Source organism: Equus przewalskii, chromosome 9 (genome assembly GCF_037783145.1).
Source record: "Equus przewalskii isolate Varuska chromosome 9, EquPr2, whole genome shotgun sequence".
NCBI lineage: Eukaryota > Metazoa > Chordata > Mammalia > Perissodactyla > Equidae > Equus > Equus przewalskii.
In genome coordinates this window covers 21,571,856-21,584,072 of record NC_091839.1, presented here as the reverse complement: position 1 = coordinate 21,584,072, position 12,217 = coordinate 21,571,856, and the positions used below count along the sequence as shown (strand labels likewise).

The window sequence follows — 12,217 nt, the reverse complement described above, 5'->3', positions numbered from 1 at the left end:
AATCCACACCCACCCAAACAGACACAGACTTCTCACTTCCACCTTTAAGCTCCTTCCCCTTCTCTTTCTAACTGAATTCTGTTCATCTTTCATGGCCTTATTTCCTGTGCCCCTTCTGAACTCCCCAGAGAGTCCTCACACCCTTCACTGAGTCCCTAAGGCTCCCAGTTACCCCATCACAGCCCTGGACCCACTGCACCATGACTAGACTCTGAGAGTACCTCCCCTGGGGCAGTATGCCTGGCCTCTAGGCCTCCTTACTCACCAGCTGTCCAGCCAGCAGGGGCATGTACTCAATGATGGCCAGCCGCACTCTCCACTTGGCATCCTCAGCCAGCTCCACGATGGCGGGGAGCAGGGACTGGGACAGCTGCCGGATGCCGATCACCTCATTTACACAGTCCAGGTTGGAGATGATGTTCAGCCGCACTTCTGGGCACTGAGGAGAGGACAGGAGGGTTCTGAGGAAATGCACTGCACCAGCAACCCCAGCACAGGGTGAAAAAGAGCTGGACCACATCAACTTTATATAACAAACATCTCCTGAGGGCCTACTACTGCCCGGCCCAGCTCCTGGCGTTGGGGATGCATTAAAAGCACACTCAAAGCCAAGGAACATGGATAATTAAGTGAAGCAGCTTTTTAAATCTCATAATAGCAGCACAAGAAATGTTTAGCTATTTTGAAAAATCTGTAGGAATCACAATGCAAATATATGGTATCCTGGAAAGAACAGATGATAACAATCCCACTCTACTATTTATGAGCTGGGAGCCCTTGGAACTTAACCTTTTTGGATATCAATCTGTGACAGGAGAACTTCTATGTAGCCTCAAAGGGTGGCTGAAGCTACCAAGGTGCCTGTCAGTGTCTGATCCATGAGGGGCTTGACGTGTGAGGGCTTATTATTACTAGCATTTCTATTACTTTATTCTCTCTGCTAAGTTTTTGAGCTCTCCAAGGAGCAAGTCTCATTCCTATGTCTCCAGTACCCAGTAGTCTCTGGCCCACAGTAGGTGCTCAATATATTTCTGCTGAAAGGACGAAGGAATAAAAAATATTTTTGAACTGCTTGTTGACTACCGATATTAGGAATTATGATTTACAGACATATACATGTACCCCATTAACTTAAGACATGTAAAGCAACTTGTATGCAAATATACATAAGCAGAATTAGTTCTTGTTAATCAAAACAGAAGGCCTACTAGATCCTTGTCCTACAGCACATGTTCCTGGATGGCAAACACTGCCAGTTAACTCTTTCTACGTCACCTTCCAGGAGCTGTGGGATGAAGGAGCAAGCATGAAATGAATCAATGAACCAAGTAAGTAAGTGTGCAGTAAAGGGTTAACTCAGCAGATTTGCGACATTCCAAAGAAAGGACTGGCCCTTGATTGGCTCCCAGGAGATGACCTCTAAGCCCCTGGAATAGCCTGCCTGATAAAAGTGTCCTGGTTGACCCGGTGGCCTTGCCACGCCAGATAGTCTACCCTAAGAAAGTGACTTATGGGGGAGGCCTTGGAGCGTGTTGCAACAATTTGACCTCTGGAAGGGGTGGAGACAGAGTAACTTAGGTCAGCCATGCAGGTGGGGCACCTCCATGCCTCTGTGACCAATTCCCAAGAAAATCCCTAGAAGCCAAGGCTATGTAAGCTTCCTTGTTGGCGAACTCCACAGGCGCTGTCACACATCTTTGCTGGGACGATGAGTGCTGTACGCATAACTCTACTGGGAGAAGATAATTGGAAACTCGCACCTGGTCTCTCTGCGATGCACCTTTTTCCTGTGCTGATTTTAATCTGTATTCTTTCACTGTAATCAACAGCATGATTATAACAGCTTTTCTGAGTTCTGAGGGTTGTTCTAGCAAATCATGGAAACTGAGCATGGCTGTGGGACCCAGACACAACAAGCAATGAAGAACAGTAATGGCAATCGCTAGGAGAAGAAGACAGCCTCGGCTGGTACCTCCAAAGTGAAATTTCCCAGGAGGCCCCAACAATTCCTTTGTGAAAAGCATGTGAGTACCTCTTTTCTTTATCAAAAATAGTAAGATTCTCCTTTAGGAACAGAAGACAGCCAATTTCCTGCTAGCCTAATGGCTAAGGAAATCTCAGAACCAACACAATATCCCCCTACACTGTATTAATTCGTTTCTTCCTAAAGCCAAGGATCCTCAGGGAGGGAAGGAACTGTCCCAGTGCTAATCAACTTGTTAGTTTCACTTTTCTGGTACATTCCTTTAAATCTTCTACCATAGAGTTGCTTCAAATATTTGTGAAACACTGTTTACATAAATTACATAAACTGATACGTGCTTCAACTTTAAGCTTACTTATCTTTTCTTAAAGGGACCTTGTATCCTGTATTTACAAAAGCCTCAATTGTCATGAAGGTAAATAAGAGCTTTTTACCCATTTTTTCTTTCTCTAAAGAAAGATTTCTGGAGTGGGAACTGCCTATATCTGCCACCGTTTTTGTTTTTGTTTTTGTTTTTTGAGGAAGATTATCCCTGAGCTAACATGCACCACCAATCCTCCTCCTTTTGCTGAAGAAGTCTGGCGCTGAGCTAACATCTGTGCCCATCTTCCTCTACTCTATATGTGGGACGCCTGCCACATCATGGCTTAATAAGCGGTGTGTAGGTTCACGCCCAGGTTCTGGGCCAGTGAACCCCGGGCCACTGAAACAGAGCGCATGACCTTAACTGCTGCACCATGGGCTGGCCCCTATGTCCACCACCTTAATCCCAGTCTGGGAAAATGAATTAATTTGTATGTGTAAGTGTCAGAATCTACTACTGGATAATGTAATGAAAGTGCTGCATTAGAATGAAAAGAAGATTCAAATAAACTGGGCAGACCAAGATGTGGTCAGATAGAGGCTGGGAGGGGAAGAGGAGGGAGATACACTCTCTTCCCTTAGCATGGAATAAATGCATCTGTAATACCCAATGATAAAGAGAAGGCTTTCTTTCTTGAATAAATTGAAAATTAAGTGAATTGAGGCATAATTTGTACAAAAACCATGTGAAGTGCACATAAAACCATTTTGATGGACTTCCTGAACTGCTTCCATACTCAGCTCAAGTACGATGAAGAATTAAAGGAGGCGCTGGGCCAGTGGTGTAGTTGTTAAGTTTGCATGCTGTGCTTCAGTGGCCCAGGGTTTTTGGGTTCAGATCCTAAGCGTGGACCTACACTGCCCATCAAACCATGCTGTGGCGGCGTCCCATACATGAAGTAGAGAAGCACTGGCACGGATGTTAGCTCAGGGACCATCATCTTCAAGCAAATACAGGAAGACTGGCACCAGATGTTAGCTCAGGGCCAATCTTCCTCACCAAAAAAAAAAAAAAGAATTAAAGGAGTTAGCACATATCATATATCCATGACTGTGAGTGTAAATGTTTCCAACAGTGAATGGGCCTCTTTCCTTTCGCTGAAGGAGAAGAAGGTTAGCAAGACACAATTCTAAAGATGGGAAAATACTGCGTATGCCCACATACAGACACAGGGGGTCTCGCCTCAGGAGATGAAAGAGAACTCAGTGCCCAGTAAATCACTTTGCCTGTTGGGATACAGGCTCTGAAGCAGCACAGAAGTCAAACTAAACCTCCCTCTGTCAGTAGGCTTACTTCCCAGGCTGCAAACCATTCTCTGGTACAGAGCACCTGCCATCTCAGAAAGCCTTGATGAGAAACTCTGGATCACAGCTACAGAACAATCCTTGAGGGGCATCCGAAAATGTCAGGTACAATTCTGAGCCTGAGTGTCAGCCAGAGAATAACAGGAAAAGCCCTTCTCAGATAAGGGCTCTCCCATAAACCACCATTTACCCTTGGGGATGGGAAAGGGGAGAGAAGAAATTATTTTCTTTTTGAAACTATCCTGGTCATAAAAAAAATAAATAAATAAAAGGCAATGAAATGAATCAATGAACCAACTGAGCAAGTGTGTGCAGTGAAGGGTTAACTCAGCCAGCCTGGGTTGTCCAAACCCTGCATATTTCTCCAAAGACAGGACTGGCCCTTGCCTGGCTCATGGGAGATCACTTCCCAGCCCTGGTGCATAAGCCTCAGCGTCCTGAACACATGAGAAGAGAAGCCTCAAAGAACATGCCTTACCCACTCAAAAAGATTTCTGTTTAGGTACACCAAGAAAAGGGTTTGTAAATCTTGGTGAGAGTCAAAAGTAAAATACAAAGTTTACAGATCTAAAATAAAAATTCCAGACATAAGCCAATGAGTATCTCACACCAGGAAAACCATGATGTTTCTCTTCTTTTCTTCTTTGCAAGAGAAGCTGTCTTGGGACAGACTGTGGCTGTAGAGATAGGATTACCGTGTAGCACTTGCTGAAGGTGAAAGTACAGCAGAAAAATGCTCCAGCCCCAGCACCGTTTTAGCACGTGTGGGCTCACCACCTTCACACACAAGCTGAATATGAATCCTTTCTTGATGCCAGAAAGCAAAAAGCTCTCCTTGACTCTGGAGAGGTGTTGAAAGCACATATAAGCCTATTTGAGGAGCTCCCACAAGCCAAGGTGTCCCCATTTAAGCTTCAGAAGAAAATGAGAATTATATTTATAACAAGTTACAGATAGAAAAAGCGTGCTTATAAAAAAATGTGTGTATGAAGAAGCACTTAGGTCATAAAATTTGAGTCATTATGAAAATTAATGATGGTTCAACCTGTAAGGACTGATATAAACAAATGATCAAAAGTCAGATTACTAAGCTTTTCTTAAAAAGGTGTAACATTTTCTATGTATAAGAAAATGCTGATTAGTAATTATGGGGCTGAGAGATATCTCCCCATAGCAGAATTTAACACTGTGATATTCTGGGGGAGAGGCAGAGGATTCACACCTGATGCAATGCTTTCTGTTGAAATGTTCCCTTTAACTTCCTAGAACACTCTGTGTGTGTGTGTGTGTGTGTGTGTGTGTGTGTGTGTGTGTGTGTGTGTGTGTGTGTGTGTGTGTGTGTGTGTGTATGTAAGGGGAGGGCAGGGAGAGAGAGAAACTGAGGTTTAGGGGAGCACAGAAGTTACACTAACAGGTCACACACCAGCAAATGGTGTCACCATCTGCCCAGTTACCACCAAAGCAGAAACCAGGGAGCCCGCAAACTACCCCCACCCCAACATGGTTCCTTCCACCTCTCAAAACCTTCCACATCTCTCAGCCTCACCCACTTCTCCCAGACCCCTGCAGCAGCCTGAAGTCTGGTTTCCCTGCACCTCTTTCGGCCACTGCACTTTGATCTTTCTTTGTCATTGGCCTCAGGGCTCTTTTCTAACATCCAGATCTGTTCCAGCTCCTCCACTCGCCCAGATTCGAGTCCAAACTCCTTTCCTGGCTGTAACCTGATGACCTCTCCAGCCATCGCCTAGCACACTCCCTCATCCTCTGTACTCCAGGACAACTGAACAGCCAGGTTATGATGATGTGACTGGCTCTGGCCAATGGGGTGTGTGGGGTGTGAAGAGACTGCTGGGTACCCTCTTCTGAGTCGTGCTCTTAAGAGAACTAGGGCTACTGCTGTCTGGTACTTTCTCCCTTCATGCTGGCTGGGAGGCGATGAAAATCAGAGTGGCCACCTCAGACCCAGAGAGTGTTAAAGTCAGCAGGGCTAACCCCTCACTGTAGGCCCACTCACCTACGGACTGTTATGAGAGAAAAACAATTATCTAAGCCACTGTACTCTGGGGCCTCTCTTGTAGCATCTTAGCTTGAACTCCAAAACACATGAAAACAGAACAGTACCTACATGGTCATGGACTCATGAGATTGCCCATCTGTCTCTCACCATTGCCAGTCTCTGGCCATTGCCAGTCTCTGAAGGTCTTTAAGGATCAAAACCGTCTTATTCTTTTTTTGGTATCCCTAATAGCCAGGAAAAGGACTAGCACAGAGTAAGGGCATGTGAAACAACTGACTAATAAACGAAACGAGTGAATGCATAGTCCATTGTGTCCACAAACATTCAACTCATCAGAGATCAGGGTGTCTGCTGAGATTCTAGGAGCTTCCTGGCCAATTTGGGAAAGCAGCTGACCCACCTGTCACTTCTGCAAACCTAGAGCTCAGAGCATTCCCAGTGCCCTTACCTCATCCTTTAGCTGAGCCAGGAAGAGGGGCAGGAGGTGCTCAATGGTGTTGTCTTTGCCCAGGATGGGAGAGAGGCCCATAATGACGGAGGCCAGAGCTGACTTGACGTGTTGGTTGGCATCCGACACCAGCTCCTGGGAAGGAGAAGGAAGGGGAGTCATGGGGTCAAGGAAACCCCTACAGCGGCAAGTGGCCAAGCAGACTCCAACCCCTAAGAAGCCCCGGGACATAGCCTGCTTGTCTTTGTCCTCCCCCTCCTCTTGGAGCAGGGGACAGTTTAGGATACAAGGGAAATGGCAGCTCCTTACCTGTCCTGCCTGCTTAGAGTTCAGTGACCCCTGCTCCCAGCAGTGCCATCCCAATCCCAAAGCTCTGTGGATGAGGGGACTCAGTGATCTTTTAGGGGGAAGCACTCCCACCTCCAAGCTCAGCTCCAGGGCTCATATTTTGCCTGCACTCAGGGCAACTTCAAACCCAAGACTGCCTGGTCCTGGATGGCTGGGAACTCAGTTTGCATCCGGCAGTCCCTAAAATCCAATATCCACCCTTCTTCTTGGTAGGTTCAGACCTGCCCTAACCCTCCCGCCAAATTCCCCATTACCTTGATGCAGGGCAAAATCTGGGTCATGATTACATTCTCCCGACAGTCAGCTGACAGATTTTCACAGAATTCTGTGGGCAGGGGAAGGGAGGCAGGGGGAGGTGAGATCTGATGTCCTGGTTCTGCCTCTAGCCCTCGGAGGCCCACCCACTTGCTGTGTTCTGGTCGCCAGCACCAACCTTTGACCTTGTGGGAGGCTGCGGCCCTCACCTCGGCCTCACAGTCTTTCATCAGGTTCTGGAAGGCGGGAACCAGGTCCGTCTTGGTGATCTCAGGCCCCACTGCTTTCTGGAGCTGCAGAGAGGGAAGGCCGGGGGAGTGAGAGGGCCGGGCAGGTGTTCTGGGTAAATGAGACCAAAATCAAAGTTAAAGGCACCAGAATTAGGGGCAAGAGCATGGCCCTTGGAATCACTGCTGAGATCTAATCCAGTGGGGACCTGGGCAGGTCTCTGAGCCTCAGTTTCCTCACTAGGGGGGTGCTAAGTTGGGCTGGGTAGCACAGCAGTCACGAGCATGGGTCTGGGGTCCAACTGCCCAGCTCAAATTCTTATTCTTATTTATCATCTGTGTGACCTTGGATATATCACTTTAACATCTCTGAGCCTGTTTCCCCAAAAGCAAAATGAGAACCACGAGGGGGCTGGCCCCGTGGCCGAGTGGTTAAGTACGCGCGCTCCGCTGCAGGCGGCCCAGTGTTTCGTTGGTTCGAATCCTGGGCGCGGACATGGCACTGCTCGTCAGACCACGCTGAGGCAGCGTCCCACATGCCACAACTAGAAGGACCCACAACGAAGAATACACAACTATGTACCGGGGGGCTTTGGGGAGAAAAAGGAAAAAATAAAATCTTTAAAAAAAAAAAAAAAAAAAAATGAGAACCACGAGGGTATGGACCATGATGGTACTTACCACAGAGTGGTGGTGTCCACACTAAAAATAACAATAGATCTCCCTGTGACTCAGGCTATTTGGGCTTGGGTTTTGTTTTTGTGTTTGGGTTTTCCTGACCCAAAAGCATTCTAATGATATGCTGGCACTTCCTTTTTGATTTTTATACTTCCGTATTTTTTAAGATTGGTTACCAGAGCATGTATTACTTTTGTACGTAGAATAAAACCATAAAACGGGCTGGCCCAGCGGCATAGTGATTAAGTTTGCATGTTTCACTTCGGCGGTCGAGGGTTTGCCAGTTCAGATCCCAGGCGTGGACCTACACACCACTTATCAAGCCATGCTGTTGCAGGCATCCCAAATATAAAGTAGAAGATAGGCACAGATGTTAGCTCAGGGCCAATCTTCCTTAGCAAAAAGAGGAAGCTTGGCAGCAGATGTTTGCTCAGGGCTAACACTCCTCAAAAGAAAAATAAAATAAAATCAAACCATAAAGATTAAGAGGAAGAGGCCATGCTACGCCTTGCCTGCCCCATGTCACCAGGCAGGGAAAGGTGCATTTCTGCTGCAGAGCTGATCCTTGAAGACCTGGGAGGAAGCAGGGCAATTCACTACCAAGAAGGGAATAAATACATACAGGCCACGACAAGCCTAATGCTAAACCGGGCAAATGATGTTATTCACATAACAAATATTTACTGTCTAATGTGTACCAAACACTGTTATTTATTTATTTACTTATTTGGTGAGGAAGATTGGCCCTGAGCTAACATCTGTTGCCAATCTTCCTCTTTTTGCTTGAGGAAGACTACTGTCCCTGAGCTAACGTCTGTACCTATCTTTCTCTATTTTTTTGTATGTGGGACACCACAACAGCATGGCTTGACAAATGGTATGTAGGTCTGTGCCTGGCATCCAAACCCACAACCACAGGCCACTGAGGCAGAGTGTGTGAACTTAACCACTTCGCCACCAGGCCAGTGCCCCAAGCACTGTTTTAATAGTCTAAATTAAAACTTGCCCTCACTGAGCTTTTATCTAAAAGCCAGTGTGACCCAGTTCATGCTGTCTAGGAGCCAAGGACAGGAAGAACTGTCCTTAATCGTGGTGCTGGGCCTCCCAGGCACATCCACGTCCACACAGCCATGCTGTGCTAATAACATTTTCACAGGGAAAACTGATGGTCCTGGGAAATGTCATCCAGAAGCTCTGAGTCCTTCCAGCAAACACCAGTGGAAATAAGTATAATTACAAGAAAAGGGAGCCACAAGGCAGAGTGGCACCCAAGGCCTCTCTGATCAGACCCTGCCCATCTCTCCAGCTTCCCCTCTCGTAGGGTCCCCAGGAGTCAGCAGTGAATGTTCTTGCTTGTGCTTGCTCTCGCCTCTCAGGATTCTTTGCAATGCTGTCCTTCTGCCAGACCACAGTTCCTGTCCCAGCTCTCACCCACTCATCTTCTAGAACCAGCTGTAGCATCACCTCCTCTCCTTGAGGCCTCTATGCCCCACATACATCTGTCTGTCAGTTCCAGCATCTGTACCACTTTAATATTAAATTTCCCTCTATCTCAATGGACTTTCCCCACAGGATGCCTGCGCCTGGAAGGCCTCAAAGGTTCTGAATTCACTATATCCCCAGTGCCCAGCAAAGAGCTGGTGCTCAACAAACATGTTGGTGGGATAAACAAATTTGGATCCCCCATGGAAAGAGCACTGTCCTGGGAGTCAGAGACATGGGATCTTGTCCCTCTCCTGCCTGCCTGGCGGGGTCAGTCTGACCAGTCAAACTTGTGGGCTGTGTTATGGGCTGATCTGAATCCTCTCCAAATTCCTATGTTGAAGTCCTAACCCCCAGCACCTCAGAATGTGACTTCATTTGAAGATAAGGCCTTTAAAGAGGGAATTAAGGTGAAATAAGGTCATTAGGCTGGGCCCTACTCCAAAATAACTGGAGGACTTACAAGAGAGGGAGACTAGGATACAGACATGGACACAGCGAAGACCATGTGAAGACGGGGGAAAAGATGGCTGTGTACAAACCAAGGAAAGAAGTCTCAGAAACACCACCTCTACTGACACCTTGATTCTAGACTTCTAGCCTCCAGAATGATAAGGAAATAAAGTACCACCCAGTCAGCAGAACTTTGCAATGGCAGCCCTAACAAACTAATACAGGCTACATCTTCCCTTTTATGAAAGGAGAGAAAGTCCAATGAGGTCAGGAACACACATATGCTACCCTTCTCTGCTCCTGTGGTGCTCACTCCCACAGAACCTACAGTCTGCCTCGAAATCCTCAACACAGTACCAACCTGCCACTATCAATCAACCAGAGTTAGCATGTGAAATGAGAACTAACTCGATAATCACACAGGTCTTACCGCTCACTCACTCAATGATTCCACTGAGCCTAACTAAAAACCCCAGCTTCTATCTGTGGGCCCACTGACAGTCTCAGTTTCCCCATCTGTGAGACGCTGCCAATGGTCCCTCACCTACCTCTGTGAACTTGTCGGCCACCATGTATCGCACACGCCACGACTTGTCCTCAGCAGCCTGGCGCAGGGTGGGCATCACTAGGGCCTCCAGATCCTCCTGGGGCAGGAGCTGGGCAATGTTCACGCACGCCTCCACAGCCAGCAGCCGCACCGAGTCCTGAGGAGAGGATCAGAGCAAGCAGAGGGCAGCAGAGCCCCGTTAGTTCTGAGATTCCCTTTCAGATGCAGGATCCACCAGAGGGTGAGGACGGTGAAAGACAGAGAGCAGAACCCACCTGCTCGTCAGAGGCCAGGTTGGAGAACATGGGGATGATCTCACTCTTGACGTTGTCCAGCTCCAGCACCTTGGCGAACTCCCCCAGCTTGGAGGCTGCGGCCCGCCGCACCATAGGGGTGTCATCTGAGCACAGGTTCCGAAAGTACCTGGGGGTAAGGGATGGGGTTCAGGAAGAAACTCTGGGATCCCAAGGCAGCAGGCAGTGCAGCAGAGAGGAACAAGCACAGACTCTGCAGTCACGTGGGTCCTGGTCTCACCTGGGTGCCCTTGGGAAAGTGATGATCCCTCTCTGAGTCTTCCCTATCCTATATAAGGGAAATGATAACAGTACCTACCCCACAGGGTTGTTGTGAGGTTTAAATGAGATAATGTGTGTGAGACATGCAGCAGCCTGTCTGCACATAGATCTACAGCAAATGATAGGTGCTGAGTATATTATGAGCATATAAAACTGCTTAGCTAAGATGTTGGTTCAGGACCATTCAAAGGTTTTACTTTGCAGAAGCAACTGCTCCAGTTAGAGATGCACGTGAACGCAGATCTTTAAGCACGTGTGGGCAGCTGGAGACCAGTATTCGGGCACGAGTAACAGCTGAGGGCTGAGGCTTCCTATTCAATAGTCTGTGGAGCTGGTGAATGGATGAAGTCCAGAGGGAGGGGAAGAAAGATACACTAATAGGAAATTTTAATCCCATCAGAAGCATTTTCCTCATTCTTTTGGAAGGCAAATCTTGCATACAAGACATTCCCTGTGGTATCAAGCCAAAGGGGAGGAGGGTGGAAGAGAAGGTGGCCGCACCTAGACGGTCTATGAGAGGGTTCTGGACATGGGCAGGGTGAAGGTGGCAACACACATGACTTGTTGAGTGCTTTTATGTGCCAGATTCTGCTTTAAGCTCTTTGCATGTGATAATTCTTTTAAATCCTCACAACCACCAACAGGAGGAAGGAATTGTTATTAACCCATTTCCTAAATGAGCAAGAGGCAGCACCTGGATTTAACGTGGCTGTGTCCACAGACCAGCTCTGGGTGACACCACCTCTCTGAGGAATGGGAGGGAAAGAGTGGGGTCTGGGAGCGTTCAGGGGTTTTTGGGCCCTAGGGAGAGCTAAAGGGGGCTGAGGCCTGAGAGAATGGGACCACACTAAGCGGGGAGGTTGGGATTTCTCAGGGGTCAAAGGCCAGACTCACTGTCGAAGTTCCGCCTTGACAGCACTGGACACGCGGGGGTAGCAGACGGAGAAGAGGCCGCAGGCTGAGGTACGGGAGGTGAACCAGTCGCCGCCCGCCAGCCGCTTCACTAGCGGCACGAAGTGGGCCTCGAGGTCGGAGGGTGAGTGCTCGTGCGAGATGGCCCGCAAGGACTCCACTGCCTTGTCCCGCACCACTGTCTCCTCCACTGTGGCCAGTGACTCCAGGGGTGGCTGTGGCACAGAGCACGAGGTCACTCGACAGCTCCCTCCTGACCACCCCAAGCCCTGGAGCCTCGCCCTACAACCCCTCCAAGAAACCTTCTCTGATCACTCCATCCAGCCTTCATTCAGCGTGCCTTCCCTAAAGAACCACAAGGAAGAACTTCATTTAGAGGTCCTTGAAGGAGCTCCAGAGGGGTCCGTGAACCTTAAAATTATACGTGCTACTTTCCGAGGAAAGGACCACAACTGTCAGTAGTGCAATAACAATCACTGACATTGATTGGAACATCTACTTACTATGTGTTCTAAGCAGGGCCACTACACTGCAGAACTCCAGGGAGCACTGGTTCTAACCCACTGAATCCTATGAAGCAGATCCTCTTACTGTCTTCATTTTAAAGGGGGAACTGAGGCACA

At 48.1% G+C, this 12,217-nt stretch overlaps 1 protein-coding gene across 1 annotated transcript in view; it reads right to left on the bottom strand.

Annotated features, from left to right (window-relative positions):
- Positions 1-12,217, bottom strand: part of PPP2R1A (protein phosphatase 2 scaffold subunit Aalpha) — a 39,843-nt gene that overhangs the window by 5,191 nt on the left and 22,435 nt on the right. Inside the window, exons 4-10 of the mRNA XM_008540558.2 lie at positions 11,577-11,809; positions 10,383-10,530; positions 10,109-10,264; positions 6,899-7,013; positions 6,720-6,790; positions 6,118-6,252; positions 266-439 (exon numbers count right to left, since the gene is read on the bottom strand). Of these exons, the coding sequence (XP_008538780.2) occupies positions 266-439; positions 6,118-6,252; positions 6,720-6,790; positions 6,899-7,013; positions 10,109-10,264; positions 10,383-10,530; positions 11,577-11,809 (1,032 nt within the window). The remainder of the gene's footprint in view (positions 1-265; positions 440-6,117; positions 6,253-6,719; positions 6,791-6,898; positions 7,014-10,108; positions 10,265-10,382; positions 10,531-11,576; positions 11,810-12,217) is intronic.